This window comes from Chaetodon trifascialis, chromosome 11 (assembly GCF_039877785.1).
Source record: "Chaetodon trifascialis isolate fChaTrf1 chromosome 11, fChaTrf1.hap1, whole genome shotgun sequence".
NCBI classification, from domain to species: domain Eukaryota; kingdom Metazoa; phylum Chordata; class Actinopteri; order Chaetodontiformes; family Chaetodontidae; genus Chaetodon; species Chaetodon trifascialis.
Genome location: NC_092066.1, coordinates 15,042,092 through 15,058,301, shown reverse-complemented (window position 1 = coordinate 15,058,301; position 16,210 = coordinate 15,042,092). Strand labels below are relative to the sequence as shown.

At 42.6% G+C, this 16,210-nt stretch overlaps 1 protein-coding gene across 1 annotated transcript; it reads left to right on the top strand.

Moving 5' to 3' along the window:
- The first annotated feature begins 143 nt into the window (after positions 1–143).
- stk11 (serine/threonine kinase 11) lies at positions 144–15,640 on the top strand. The gene is made up of 11 exons (XM_070973571.1): positions 144–322; positions 1,152–2,131; positions 8,088–8,171; positions 8,370–8,459; positions 8,776–8,908; positions 9,074–9,210; positions 10,574–10,701; positions 11,828–11,885; positions 12,060–12,253; positions 13,821–14,065; positions 14,918–15,640. The coding sequence occupies exons 2-10, from the start codon at positions 1,848–1,850 to the stop codon at positions 14,027–14,029; spliced, it is 1,317 nt and encodes a 438-aa protein (XP_070829672.1). The 5' UTR covers positions 144–322; positions 1,152–1,847; the 3' UTR covers positions 14,030–14,065; positions 14,918–15,640.
- Positions 15,641–16,210: the final 570 nt, after the last annotated feature.

The window sequence follows — 16,210 nt, the reverse complement described above, 5'->3', positions numbered from 1 at the left end:
GGCTGAATGAGTTACTGCTTAAACTCTTTATTGACATCACTCTGTGTGTGCGTGTGTGTGTGTGTGTGTGTGTGTGTGCGTGCGTGCGTGCGTGCGCGTGTTGGGGGGGGGCGTTGATTTGACGCATTAACGTATGGGCTGTCAGCGCGAGTTGGGGGGGAGGTAAACAAGATGGCGACAAACTGAGTGGCAAGAGTAACACGAAGAGTCAGAAAATTTAACTGATATCTTGCTAGACCCCAGTGAAACATTGGCTTCGCCGAGGACGGACATACAAAGAGGAAATAAACCTGCAACTGAAACTAGATTCATATGGAGCCAGGTGAGACCCGGTATCTGGACTTAACTTGTTAGCGTTAGCTCCTTAACTAGCTAGCTAGCAATTTACATTGGAATCTGAACGGCTTGCTAGCCAACGTAACTCCGGTTAGCTGGCTGTATCTGGTTTGTTTTTCTGGTGTCGGGGGCTGGTTTTGATGTTAGAGCTGATGTTGGTTTCACTGTTGGGTGAACATAATGCAGTACAACCAGAGAATAATGCCCCTCACTCACATTGCCGCTGCTCCATCGGTAAATGAGGTGAAGTTGGCTAACGCTAATCTTAACGTCAGGCAAAGTTGGCTAGCTAGCGCTGCTCAACCATCGTTAGCTACAGTTTTGTGACGACGTTTGGGTTATCCCCCCCAGGTGACCACCGTCAGTCCTTAACTACATTAAATTAGTTGTCAGTGTTTTAAAGCAGGCTTCCAGGTTAAAACCTGCAATGGCGGCTTAAGGTGTGCATATCGAGGAACCACAAAGTGAAAGTTAATGTTGGTAAGCTAGCATAGTTCATTCAAGCAGACGTGCTATGTTAGCTTACGAGCTAACTAACTACTTATAAGAATATGTAACTTTCATCTGAGCAAACGCCAGTGTCAATCGTAACCCAAATACTAATCCGTTTAATTAAAGTAGGTTGCTAAATCCTTCCTTTTATAAATGAAAATACCTTCGTGTCTGATGTGAACCTCATTGCAGAATGGAAACCCAGTAAGGTTATCCGGTCAGTTGATGTGTAGACAGATTGTTTTCCAAGGAGAACTTGGTTCAGAAGCAAGTGAAAGCCATGTGTATATTTTCAATAATGTTTAAATGACCTCTGTTTTCAGGCACAAGGCAGTAGGAACTGTGGTGGCATGGAGGACACCTGAGGACTGTTGGACACATTGGATGGCTCAGTCGACCTCTGAGAGCCGGGCAGAGACCAGAATTTGGACTGACTGACTCATGCATTTGGCCTGTGTATCTGTGCCCAGATTCAGTCCATCTGTATGCACATATACACCCTGAGGAAAAGTATGACATGAAGCATGGAGCTCTGACAGAAATGCTGTGCTACCTGGCCTCGAAGCAAGACTGGTTGCCTCTACCTAAGGCTGTATGGTATTAAAGTGATATAGAGGTGATTTGGAGTTTAGGAGAGCAAAATAACATTTTAGAATCACAATTTTCTCATTTCTCTTCAGCTGCACTTGTCACAGATGTAGTACAAAATGCACCATATAAAGCACTAACTCGCCACTGGACCCAACAGGTTCTTCTTCTCTGTTCGCACCCCTTGAGTAAAAAGAGCCCTGATGTTTACAAATTGGGATTGATCCCTCACCTCATCCCACAACTCTCAGGCCTGATTACTCCCTCTCCAATGTTCAGTATTTTGTAATTCATCTGTATTCCATCGTGGAATTAAATTGCTTGGCTCAGAGCTGAAAACTTATCAGTGGATTACTCTCTAGCTGCAAGTGTAGCTATTTGCAAACATTTTTGCACAGGAAGCTTAAGCTGTGGCTGCAGAACTATCAGTCATGAGTACCAGCGAGCTGCATCATCTTGACTATCTAAATGAAAATGAACTGATGGAGATGGATACTTTCATTCACCGCATTGACTCTACAGAGGTGATCTACCAGCCACGGAGGAAGAGGGCAAAGCTGATAGGAAAGTACTTGATGGGAGATCTGCTAGGGGAGGGATCTTATGGCAAAGTGAAAGAGATGCTGGACTCAGAGACACTTTGTCGTAGGGCTGTAAAAATACTGAAGAAGAAGAAGCTGAGGAGGATTCCCAATGGAGAAGCCAATGTGAAAAAGTGAGTCTTTTTTGGGTTTTTCAATCTGTTTTGTTTAACCCTTACTCTTCCCTTTTCCTTTGCACTCTTCTTTATGTCAGTTTAAGCCAAAACACCAGTTTCACTGACTTCTTACTTTTGCACTGTGATTTGCATGCAAAGATGCAAGCTTTTTTCAGGCATAGTCAGTTATCCTGAGATATAATAGCATTGGCTTGACTATAATCCTTGATCTTAATGAGTTTATTAATGTGAGTCTCCCCACTGAAAGTCAAATCAATCTGACAACTGTCAGCAGGGCTTCTTATGACTGTCACACAATGCGATCACCCTTCCTGCCTCTAACGGTCTCTCTTAAACCATTATTCCCTGTGCAGACCTCTTAACTTCCATTTTGATCAGCAATTTGAATATTTCATTTGAACTCTCTACCAACATTCAGGGTACTTGATAGGATGTTTGTTGTCCTTTCCTATTTAGACACATACATTTTTATGTCTTCAAAAAAAAAAGCAGAAGATGCCACTCAGTCAGTTCTCAAAAGTGTTGAGGTTCAGCACCTGTTCATACAAATGAGATAGTAATTTGTATGGCCAGTTATGAACTGCATGTTACAACAGGAACAGAGTATCCATTCCAGAGTTAAAATGTCAATAGTATGTTAAAGGAGGGAACAGTGGGATACTGTACCTGTACTCCAGAAAGTGTTTTAATTTTAATTTAAAGTGAATGGGTCAGTGTCAACTTTTTGGAAAATCCAGTTAAAACAACACATGGACAAGATATGTTGCTGTAATCAAGGTGAAGTAAAAAACAAAAAAACTGGGCTGATTCAGCTAGGTCTTTTATAGAGAAACAGCATCTTTGTGCCTCTGTGATTTGGCAGTCATGTCTATATATTCAATCTTTTTTCTGCATCCCCTGCTTCCTGATGAGTATCAGAAGTTTTAATCACACAGTAGTTTATTAAATACTATTTCAGCTTTTCACTGAGGGCCTTTGCTAATTATAGAGGAAGCTTTAGAAAACTGTCAAAATGAGTTCACACGGAGAAAGAAGAGCTGCAAGATGGCATGTTTTTAGGCCACAGTCAAAACAGCAGAAGAGAGATGAAAAGCCTGTGATGACAGCTCGGTAAGAATCATTTTGTTGGGATTACAGTAGCTTGTATTTATCAGGTATCCAGGCTAACTTTACCAGAGTTCATCCCAGGATATTGTGTTAAAGCTGGCCTCAGTAATGTTGGAGAAACCAGCAAGAGTAAGCTAGATTTTGAAAGTCTCCAACAGAAAAATGCCATTCCCTCTCTTCAGCATCCCTCCAAAGCTAAATCCCCAAAACAAATGAATGCACACAGCCATACTACTTATGAGAGAGCATTGGAGAGAGGGGTAGTGATGAGAAAACCAGTTCATTTAATAAATGCATGAAAACGCTGTTAAATGCTACAATCCTATAAACACAAGCTAAATAGCCGTATTGAATGTACTTTTCAGACTTTTAGGCCGCTAACCGGCCTGACAGTTACTGCTGACTGCTGTGGGTGTGTGCTTTGTGCTCACTCGATCTTCAGCTCAGGGGATGTGTACTGTGCTCAGAGGGCAGTGCATTGTTGTCTTCGCAAACACTATGACTGCCTCAAGGCAAATTCACATGTAAGAAAACACCTAATGTAATAATAACGAACATAAACAATAAACATGGCTATTGTTAATACTCACAGTTGTCAAGCTGGCATGTTAGTATCGGGAAGTTTTGGCTGTACCTTCTCTGACATTCTTGTGAGATTAGCTCAATATAGTTTTAATGATATATCTGTCAAGCCTCACGGAAGACTTTGGTCATTGACAATTCGTTTACGGGCAGAGTGCATATGGCTAGGGGATCCAGTCACTTCATTACTACAGACCTGCAACAGTGACAGATACCAGACCTTTTTTTTTCAAATCAAAGCATTTTGTTTTTTGATTTCTGTCAAGGTTTAAAGAGAATTTCAACAAATATAACAAAAATGGTTCTAAAATACATTACCTACCATTCTAAAATAAACAACCTTAAGTTAAGAAATACTACATTTCCTCTGCTCAGTCCACCGTTAGTTGGGACTGAAAGCAGTCTGTCAGCAGCTCGACAGCAGCAGCTGCAGTCCTCCATCAACGTCTACAGTGGACTCCATCAGCTATAGCACTGCCTTGCACTTAGGAGTGTTTTGAGAGTGCTCGCAGTCCAATCCAACATTTATTAACATGATGAATATGGAGAAAAAATAGATTTTAAGCCTAAAACGATGCTTCAGGTCACTTTAAAGTGTGTGATGTGTAAGCTCTTGGCCGATGTCTTGCATTGAATAATACTGAAGTGAATGTGTTTCATGAAGTGGACAATGGAAAAATTTAGATGAAAAACCACAACTTGCAAAGACAGTGTGTGAGAATTAGAGGAGACAGTGTTAACAGGACTGCTTCTATAGGGCTATTGTTAGCAGCTAACTATATTGCAAATGACCAAAAAGCTTGACAGTAAAACTTTGATACAATACTAGCATTAAAAAATGATACTTGATTCCTCTTAGGATACCACAGCAAAAAGAAAAAAAACATCCAAGGCACACAAAATAGGACAGTTTTTTTTTTTTTTTTTTTTTTTTTTTTAACCCCCTTTATGATACACTCAAATCATCACTGTTGCAGTCCACTGCTGTAAGAAGTTGACAGAGATACATATAATTGAAGTATCACTAAGGTTATTCTGTTTAAAGCATACAAGAACACTCCCAAGACTCAATATCTCAGTACGGTCAGACATAATAAATCCTTGTGAGAAGGCCATTGAGAGACCTATGATGGCTCTGAACAGGGCTGCACAGTTCTATGGCTGAGATGGGAGACACTGCACACTGTTGAAAAAGAAGCTCATAAGGCAGTGTGGTTAGTGCTTGGCAGAAGTGAAGGCAGAGGGTAAAATAAAACAAGCAAAACAGAGAAATCCTGGAGGAAAATCTGCTGTTTGCAAGAGAGGTGTCACTGGGGAGGTGGTTTATTTAACAGGGAGACATCAACTCCAAACATAAGGCCGAAGCTACAAAGGAGTTACTAAAAGCAACTATGTTTTCCTGAAATGGTCAAGGCTAGACCTCAGTCAAATCCAGAATTTGTGGCTGAAATTAAAATTTACTGTTCAGCCACAGTCCCCATGTTTCTTGACAGGTTAAGCAGTTCTGCAAAGAAGAATGGTAGAAAAAAAGTCCAAAGTTGTCAACCTTGAGACTGTGGTGATGGTATAGTTCACCCGTGCTGCTGGGTTGAATATGTGTGTGATGCGTTCACATTTTACAATTTGTAGTTTCTTTGCAGCAATGGCCATATTCGAAGCAGTGTCCACTGTCATGGCTACACCTTCGTTTTTCATTAGAATCAGCACACTGAAGGATCTGAGTCTGCTCAGGAAGAATGCTTTGCTCTGTCCCCTCCTAAGGACGTCTTCAGTGTTGTGTGTCCAATCCAGGTTTTTTTTTTTTTTTATTAACTTGGACCCAAAGGTAGTTGTATGAGTCCACCCTCTTCGCTTGTTCTCCCTGGATGATAACCATAACAGGGGGCCTCCTGTTCTTCTGGCAGTCCACCACAAGTTCATTGGTTCTGGTGATATTGAGCTTCAGGTGATTGTTGTTGCACCATGTGATGAAGCTCTCTATCAGTCCTTGGTAGTCCTGTGTAAAAATAGTGTCAAAATGAAGACAGCATGTTTCTCACTGGAAATTATTCACTGGAATCACACATGTCCATATAGTGATAACCTCCATTGGAGACAACCGTGAGTATTAACAGACATATATGAGTCTGGATGGACATGAATGTCAGTGCAGCTTGACTGGTTGGTGGAGGAATCACAACTGTGAGGCAGTAATTCAAATTTTTGTCCTGGCTATCTGTATTTTTAGCACAGCTGCAGTAGTAGACTGCATGGTTCTGTCACATTCTTAATGAGACCACAGCCATGGTCCTTGATATGTGAAACTGATTTATCTGTGTTTCCTGTGCTTTTTCTACATAATGTCTCATTCGGTGGAGGCCTTATGTTTTGCAGCCCGACGAAGCTGGATCCTCAAGTCTGTAAAGGCCTGTCTGTGTGTGGATGCCATAGTAGCCTCCAGCCTCCCCATTATGCTCCTGTCTGGCATTCCTGTCTGCCAAACACTTCCTGCTTTTACATTGTTGCCACGGGGATGGGCATGCTCATGCTGGCATTGACTAAGAAATGCCACTCCTGTTTCTACAGCAACACCCCGAGAATGCCTTGCCCTGGTTTGGAACGACAGCAGCGCACATAGACACACACACATGCCCTAAACCAGACTGACTCTGGTCCAGCACAGTGCAGATTGTGACTCGTTGTTTATGTTGCCACTGTGTGTCAGAGTAGCTGCCATATCGCTGAGTGCTGAAATCCTTTCAGCTGTGCAGCCTGCAGGCCTTGAACACACAAGGTCCATCGGTGCACGCTTGAAGTCAGGAACTGCAGATGGACTGCAGTAGTCACTGTGCCTTAGTGGCAGTGCTTTATGATTTGTTTTATGGGAACAAGCCATGATGCAGATGCAGCTCAGTTTGCTACATTTCAGACATTTCATCTGCCCTCACTATTGAGCGGAATAGCAGAAATGACGTACAGCTTAAAATGAGACTATTCATTATGCCTTGCCATATTTTAATCACAGTTCTGTTTTTATGTGTGCATGAGATGGCTTTTTACCAGTTCAGTGATGCAGCAGTAACTGCTCGTGTGTGTCAGTGTGCAAGCGAGAGGCTGACTCTACCCAGAATATCCATTTGTCAGTAGTAAGACTGTGTATTAGGCAGAGGAATGACACAGCTCATAGAGTGCAGGGTGATGAGGGACAGAAAAACTCCAGAGTTTTTGGGGAGATTGTGTCAATGTAAAAAAGAAGAAGACAGATGATGCCTCAGCATTGTAGAGGCCATAAGATTTTAATTTCTTTTTGCTGCAGCTGCACTTCCTTTATTGCTTTGACCTGTTATTGTGTCATACCATAAATCACATATTTCCAGGAGTGATGGGGGAAAGCCTAATTAAAGAAGAATCAAGATTTTTTTATCTACTACAATTCTAGATAGAGTATATTGACAGAGACAATAATTTGATTCCATGTCATTTTTTAATATGACCTCTCCACAGTAAACATGCAGTGCTGATGAAACTGTCATGACAGAACTCTGCTGCAAGCACATAGAGGGCCGTCACGATGTTAGACACGGCTCAGGCAGTGCTGTTACACACAGAAAAGTGTGTACAAGCATGTATTTTTATTTAAATAGTTATTTTAACTGCTGCTAAATAAAATACATTACTGGCAGTCAGCAGTAATGTGCACAATGTGACATTGAGATAAATAATATAATAATAATATTTGAATCTAGTTGCAATAATCTCATCTTTCATTGTGAGGGAAAATCTTAGCGTTTCCTCTCTGTGTGGTATGTCTCGGGCAGTCTGTGGTTTGTACTTTGTGTGCTTCCCATCCAGATCAAAATTCATTAGTGTCCCCACTCACAGCTCTCTGATGAATGTTGAGTCTCCTGAGGGGTTTTGCCATGCTGGTGATTTAAACATCCTCTCCTTGGGTAGCGAAGTGAACTGTCAGGTTGTCTGTCTTCATGAGACTTCTCTAATTGACTGCTTCTGCACTCGGGCAATATAAAGCCTTGCACTATCATTCTTGCAATTCTGTGTTCGATGACATTCCAGAAGAGTCTCACATTTTGTTTTACTCTTAATTTGACAAATATACAAAAAATGGTTGATCTGACTTGCCAACAACCATTGCCCCAAATGCTAGTAATGAAATCATGATGTTGACAGCAGACAAGAGCCAGTATAAAATAATCTGTCACTGTCTTTCATGTACATTTTAGTAAATAATCTTTTGCATCTTTTTTGTTTTTGTGTCCTTTTATAGGGAGATTCAGCTGCTAAGAAGACTCCAACACAAGAATGTGATTCAGTTGGTGGATGTGCTCTACAATGAAGAGAAGCAGAAAATATATCCTTATGTTACTAAATGAGTGCAGATGAGCTGATTTTTGAAATTTAATGGTTTCAGATAGTAGTAATTGCTGTTTGTGGGGGTTATGTCTCCGCCTAAGTGTTTCTGTTTGTTGCTTGTCAGCGTTATAATTGAATCACTTTATTAAAGGATCTGTGTGTTTGGTTTGGCAAATCCCCTTGACTCCTGACTTACGTATATGGTAATGGAGTATTGCGTTTGTGGGATGCAAGAAATGCTGGACAGCGTCCCAGAAAAAAGGTTTCCAGTATTTCAAGCTCACGGGTAAGTCTCCGTTATTCTCTCCCCTCTCTGCTCCCTCTTTTTTTTCAGTCTCTGCTATATTTAGTTTGAGCCTCTCTGCAGCCATTGCTCGTGGCCTAAGTTTAGTTTCAAGACTGCAGGGCCTCTACTGTTACAATAACTGACCGTAGATTGTGTGAATGTCTGGTCACTGCTGGAAAGCCGCTAAAGCTAAAGGACAAAGAAATGGCGCTTCATCTGACTGCACTGATAAATTATTTTATTTGCCATTTGTTTGGTTTCGAATACTTCTACTCCTCTTTTAATTGTATCCACCAACCCCTCTGTTTCTTTTTAGGTACTTTTGCCAACTCTTAGATGGCCTTGAATATTTGCACAGCCAGGGAATAGTTCACAAAGACATTAAACCAGGGAATCTGCTGCTGACCACAGACGGGGCACTTAAAATCTCCGACCTGGGGGTAGCAGAGGTGAGCTTGGGCTGTAGCATAATGGTATTTAACCCTTTACGGGCAGATGAATTTTATTTCTTTTTACCATAACTTTATCCAATTGTTTGATGAGTTATGTTTGTGGTTCTAGATGCAGAGAGCCATTAACTCAAGTCCATACTAATCTTAATCAATGTTTTACAGGCCCTTCACCCATTTGCAGAGGATGACACGTGTCGCACCAGTCAGGGCTCTCCAGCCTTCCAGCCTCCAGAGATTGCCAATGGACTGGACACCTTTTCAGGTTTTAAAGTGGACATTTGGTCCGCTGGAGTAACACTGTGAGTATTCAGAGCCGGAGCTTGTCCAAGTTTTCACAAGTCAGACAATGCTCTAGATGTTGTGCCATTTTAAAGGCCCAATTATGGACAGAAGCTCTAAGAGATTTTAATATCTAACAAATCAATCAAAACAAAACAATCATTCTTCCTTGGAGAGGGTACAGCAGCAGCCCCAAAGTTAAAAGGAATTCATAGCCATGCTCAAAGACACTTAAGAGACCACCATAGTGATTTTCATTCATCTGCAGTGCCTTGCCTAAGTAATTACCCCCCTTAGACATTTCCACATTTTGTCATGTTTCGCATTGTTTTCAAAATCATTTACAAATAAAAATCTAAAAAGTCTTGAGTGCATATGTATTAACACCCTTTGCTGTGAAACCTCAAACTAAGATTAGGTGCAACCAGTTTCCTTCAGAAGTCTTGTGATTAGTTAAACAGAGTCCACCAGTGCTCAGTTTAAGCTCAATATAAATACATCTGGTTTATATATACATCTGCTCTGTGAGGGCCTCAGAGTTTGTTAGAGGACATTACCAAAAAAACAGTATCATGAAGACCGAGGAGCTCAGGGAGAAGGTGGAGAAATACAAAACAGTGTTAGATCATACAAAACATCCCAAACTTTGGATATCTCACGGAGTACCGTTAAGTCCATCATTAGAGAATGCAAAGAATGTGGCACAACAGCAGATCTCACCGAGAGAAGGATATCCACCTAAAGTGATGGAGCAGGCAAGCAGAGAGTTAATCAGAAGCAACCAAGAGGCCGATTGTAACTGCAGGAGCTGAAAAGATCTGCAGCTCAGGTTGGAGAATCTGTCCATAGGACAACTATCAGGTGTGCAATTAAACTTTCTGGTCCTGTTGCGAAACGCCATGCCACTCTGCACATCATCCTTGACACCACCCCCACTGTGAAACACGGTAGTGACAGCAGCATCATGCTGTGGGGATGCTTATCATCAGAGAGAAGGGCACTTCTCGAAGAAAATCTGTTTCAGTCTGTAAGAGATTTGAGGCTGGGGCAGAGATTTACCTTCCAGCAGGACAATGACCCGAAGCATGCAGCCAGAGCTACGTTAGAATGGTTTAAGACAAAGAATGTTAATGTCCTAGAAAGGCCCAGTCAGAGGCCAGACCTCAAGCTGATTGAGAATCAGTGGGTGGGTTCTGTTAAAAATAGCCACAGCTGTGGCTAAAAAGTGCCTCAGTATGTTGCTATTAGATTTTAAAGAAGTCAGACAACACCAGAAAGATTAATCCAAATTCATATACTGTACATAACATTCAATATATGCAAATGATAACATTTTCCCAGTGTACAATACACATTGGTTGACTCCTACTTCTGTCCATTCAGATACAACATTACAACGAGTCTGTATCCGTTTGAGGGGGACAACATCTATAAGCTATTTGAGAACATTGGAAAAGGAGACTACACTATTCCCGAGGAGTGTGGACCCCTCCTGTCGGACCTGCTGCGAGGTGAGTGTGGTACACAGCTAAATGTTTAAATCAGGCTTCCTCATAAAGGTGTTGGCAGGGTTACATAAGTCTGCCCTGCTGGCTTTTGCACTGTGATCTTTTCTATGTGCGTCCACTTGGTGGTGCTGTGACGTCGAAAGTCACTGTGACTGCTTAGCGTTTGAGGCTTTCTCCAAACAGTAGAAATCCCTCCGACTGTTGACGTAGTTTCCATTGATCTGGAGCCAGCAGCAGAATACTAAACACTTCATAGCTGGCCAGTGCTTCTCCCAAGTGGAATGCTGCAATGCTTCTGCCACTTCGAGTCGAGAGTCTTTGCAGTGAAACGAATAATCGGCTGAATGTTAGGAAGATGATGTTTGGACCAGCAAATAAAATCCTTTAGTGAAGCTGAGCGATTAATACTCTGGCTTGTTATCCTTCTTATCTTATTTTATTTGTTTGAAATTATTTGATGTCATTCGTAGGTATTTTGAATGCTGTCCCTGTTGAGGTGAACTGAATGTAAATAGGGGAAAAAAGCTGCCACATTCTGGTGCCGTTATAACTCATCGAGCCTCCGTCCCCATTTTGTGTGAGCGTGTGACGTCTGTGTGTGATGACGCAGCACCTTAGAGATAGTCAGTCCATAATTACATGGTCTAAAATAAGCCCAGTGCCACAAAAGGTGTCCTTCAGCAGGCGTAGCACTACTATCAGCACTCTGCATGCTGCCCCTCTCTGCCTGCCGGGAGACAATTACATTATTAGGTCTGGATAGGCACTGCATCACTGCTGCCTTATCACACTGACATTCTGCTTTTCCCACACATTCAGCTCACATTATGATAATTAAGGGACAATATCTTCCTTACAGTGGTACAGCTGTTATGCTACTCGTATTGATGTTTCTTTACTGTACCTCACTGACTCCTTAAGCTTTGCAGGATGCTTTGACACACAGTGATGAATGAGATTATCACTTGCATTAATTAATATTCCTCGACTAAGTTTATCGCCTGTCTGCTGTTCACTCACCCCTCACTGCTGTGGCCTCCTGCCAGTTAAGGTTAAACACTTAACAGGAAGAGATGCGAATGAAAAATTCTTAAGTTCTGTTTGGACTTTATGATTGTTTGTTTTTCAGGAATGCTTGAGTATGACCCTGCAAAGAGGTTCTCCATACAGAACATAAGGCAACACAAGTGAGTGGTTTTGTCTGTATTATCATGTATTCAGTGATGGATGGCAGCATATCTCCTATTGAACAAGATTTTAAAAAAGGAAGATAAGCAAGACTCCCGACCTGTAATAAGCGTTTAGAAAACATATTGATCTGTTATGTACATGTCTGGTTCCTCCCTGCCTGTCCCTTGAAGCTGGGTGCGTAAGAAACACCCTCCGTCTGAGCCCCCTGTGCCCATCCCTGCCAGCGCAGAGAGCAGGGATCCTTGGCGGAGTATGACAGTGGTTCCCTACCTGGAGGATCTGCACGGTTACACAGAGGAGGACGACGACGAGCTCTACGACGGAGAGGATGAGATCATATACACTCAGGACTTCACAGTGCCAGGTAAGAGTGACATCATGTAATTCTTACAGTTGAAGTTGATTTTGTGTGGGAGGGGCGTCAAATACTGAGAGCAGTGTCAGTATTTGAGAGCAGTGATTAGTGAATGTCTTTTGTGTTATTTGGTTAGTTCTATATTCTTTCTATTTAACTTTAAGAAGAGTAGCAGTAGTCTTTCCCCAGTGATGCTCCTGCTCTATCTTGTTTTAATAGTTAAAAAAAACCCCCACTGGATTCTGTTCAAAAGATCTGACCTTTAGATATGTCTTAAAAATGTCCAACAACTAAAACTGCAACCTAATGAGCTAAAGAAAGGTGCACTTCAGATGCCTCTCTTTATGGAGCAGGACAGTCGGACTGAATTACCTCTTCATACATTCAGCCTGGGGTTGTGTTCATGTTAGTGAATTATCTGTTGGAGGGATGGCCCAGGCATTTTTTATACATCTACTGGGTAGTGTCCGGAAAACAATTACAACGGATACAAGTTTCAAATGTAGTCATTTTCTTTTTAATGTTATTTTTTCTACGAGGAGCAGGCGTGGCTGTGTTGGCCGCGTCAAACAGGCCACTTGAACGTTTCATCTGGAGCCAGCTAACCGCATGGTGCTGGAGTAATGATGAGCCTGTTCCCACAGTTAGGACCGGGGATAATGTTATGACAGCACAGCAGCTACTTGCATGGCTGATGAAGTGCGTCCACTATTTGTCTCCAACGCTTGTCTTTTTTGACTTGGTCTGGTTCTGTTGCCACAGCTCAAAGAACTGTTCCACTCTTTTTGTTGTCCCAGCTGACAGCAGCAGCCTCAGCATGTGTACAAACCTTATCCGAGTGTTCACTAACTTTTGGATAAATAGATAATGACATCTTAATATTTGATATAATTAGTTTCCCCAACTCTTCTTTTATCATTTCCCCCCAAATTCAGATCCTTTATCTGTTGCTAGGCAACAGCCTGTCATGATACATGCAGCAGGCGGTGGTGAGTATCTAGAAGTGGTGCCCCAAACGGAGCTGCAGAATGTGAATGAAGTGATCTAAAAATAGTCCCGTTGTAATGGTTTTGGTGTGGGAGTGTGAATGGTTTTCCAGGGTTCACTCCCACACATACTGAGCGCTGTCGCTCATTGGACGCTTATATGAATGAAATAATGGTGTGTATGATAAATCAAACAACAGCAGTAACACACACACACACACACACACACACACACACACACACACCGCAGCTCAAGTCACATTAATGTCTGGCCCATTTTCCTCTCAGTGTACTTCCTGTTGTTGTAGGTCACTATTTATCTTGTGGTTGTCTGACCTGACATTTCGCTGGTGCTGCTTACAAATTACCTTTTTCAAGGTCCCAAATGCTAACGGTTTTTACAAAAGCACATCTGTGGTAATTCTCTTCATGTTACCACTCACAGTGTGAACGTGCTGTTACATCATGTTTGCTAGATTTATCTTACATTTAACGTGTGTGTGTGTGTGTGTGTGTGTGTGTGTGTGTGTGTGTGTGTGTGTGTGTGTGTGTGTGTGTGCATGTGTGTGTGTGTGCGTGCGCACCTTTAGGACAAGTGGCTGAAGAAGATCGGGATCAGGGGCACACAGACCACAGTCCTGCTCTTGCCAAGCCAGTTTGTGTGAATGGGACAGAGGGGGGGTCTCTGAACAGCAAGGCCAAAGCAGAGCGTCGATCCTCCTCTTCATCCAACCCCTCACGTAAAGGAGTCTCCACAGCCAGCAAGATCCGTAAGCTCTCCACCTGCAAACAGCAATGACCCCCTCCCCTTCCTCCTTCGGCAACAACCCACCCGGTGAGTGTGCAGACTGCTAACAAAAGCTCCAACGCAACTGTGCTTCAGAAGTGCTTAGAGGACACCTTTTAATACAGCAGAAAGAGGGAAAAGATTAAGATAAACAACTAAGGAGAGCAGGTGCAGCAGATCCAGATGAAAAGATTGGAGGAGTGAGATGAGAATGCGTTAGAACAGATGGAGATGTAGAGACGAGTACAGGGCAGGAGGAGGAAGAGGAAACCAGGGAGGGGAGAGAGGATTTGTGTTGATATTCTGCAAGCAGTGCTCTGACTCACCACCACTCCCCAGGCAACCACAGGGGCGGTTTCCTATACTGTCTTAAAAACGAGATCTAGACTGGTCCGGTCTTCGAGCATCACTTTTTCTATTCTCTGTCAGCATTGATCTAGATTGTAACCTTCCAGGGGTTTGTCGGTGGCCCCCATTCAGGCGTAGAAGTGGGGCAGAATCATGCTGCAAGCGCACACGTACCACTTTAACAGGTTGTCCTCCTCTCTTTCCAGTTACCACCCACAGTTTGCTCTTTCAATCTCTCACAAATACAAACCACTGACGACGTAAGGCTGTTTGTCATGGGTGCACTGCAGAGGAGATACTGTGTATTAATTTGTTCAGGCGATGACTCACCCTGGATGAGATGAAGTAGGCTGTGGGATGTTTGTCTCTCTCTTTCTCACCGTGTCGATGAGTCTCTCCGTGTTAACAGCACCAATTAGCGCTTGCGTCTTTTAATTCTGTGACACTGTTCGCTTTTAACTCAGGGAAACTTGCTTCTGGTTGTGATATGTGATGAGATGAACTAAAAATCCACCAGATGTCTGTTACACTCTGTATCTGTGTCCCTGTCAGGTTGATCTGTCCCCGTCCTTCTGTGTACGGAGTCCTCACAGTTGTGAGAGAAACCTGCTGACGTTAATGCCCCCCATACCTCCTTGGACCACTGGCCTGCAGAGTCTTTTGAAGATGCGATATGAGTGACGGGGAGGAGGAGGACAGCATGAAATGTTCTTTTTGCTCTGAGACTGAGGCACTGGCTGTGAAGATGTTTTTTTTTCCTTCCATATTTTGGCTCCTTTCAACTTCTGTCATCCACCTCTGTCATCTAGTCACCGCCCCTCTCCATTCTGCCATCCTCTTAGGAGGGAAAAGTGTTGCACCGGACGTTACAAACACCATCACCCTTGTACCCCACCCAACCACCCCCTCTACCCCACCCTCTGTTTCTTTGACCTTTGTTTTTACCGAACCCTAATGGCAGTTTTTAAGACACATTGTGATGTGTAAAAAATTAAAGAGAAAAAAAAAGATGACAAAAGTTATAATTCTATATTTAGATCTATGATGAGAATAATTATGATAGTACTCTACTACCACCAACATAAAAAAAAAAACTGCATGCTGTACAGAGCTGGAAGAAAGGGAAAGTGCTTGGTTTGTGGACAGACGGACAGACTGAAGCCTTGAAACCCACCGCTGACCTGTTGGGGATTTTTGATTTCCATTTAGGTTTTTTCTTTTTCTTTTTTCCAATGAATATTTTTTAATTATTATTTATATAAAATATGTCCCAAACAGGCTCTTTTGTTGGATGATCTTTTCTGTTTAACTTTGAGTTGAGCATATTTTTATTATGCAATACACCTCAGTGGTTTATATCCCGTTTTTTTTGTTTAGTATCATTATTATTATTATTAATTTACATGCTCTTTACGAGGTTATGCTTTGTTAGGAACACTCCACTCGTCTGTCTCAGCTAGTTTGTAGTAGAATATCAAGAGCCGATGCCGCTCAGCTGCAGGCGGTGTGCCGTCATCCAGTCCCTGTTCTCCGGTGACGCTCTTTGTTGTGCCGATCACATCAGTGGGAGCCCTTCCCCCCTCTTACGCAGCCAGGACCATCATCAGCCCCTCGCTGGGAATAGATCAGAGAGCAGGTGAGTCACTAGTCTGAGGGAGGGAGAGAGCAGCGCTTATCACGTCAGCAAGGTCGACAAAGAGGTTCGCCGCTCAACAAGACACACGAGGAGAAACGTGGGGAGTATGAATAGATGGCAAGAATATTTCAGCTGTGTGATTAGTATGTGAGGACATCTTTTGCTTTCTGTTCTCATGCTAGTGATTCTGTTGTTTTGACAGTTTCACA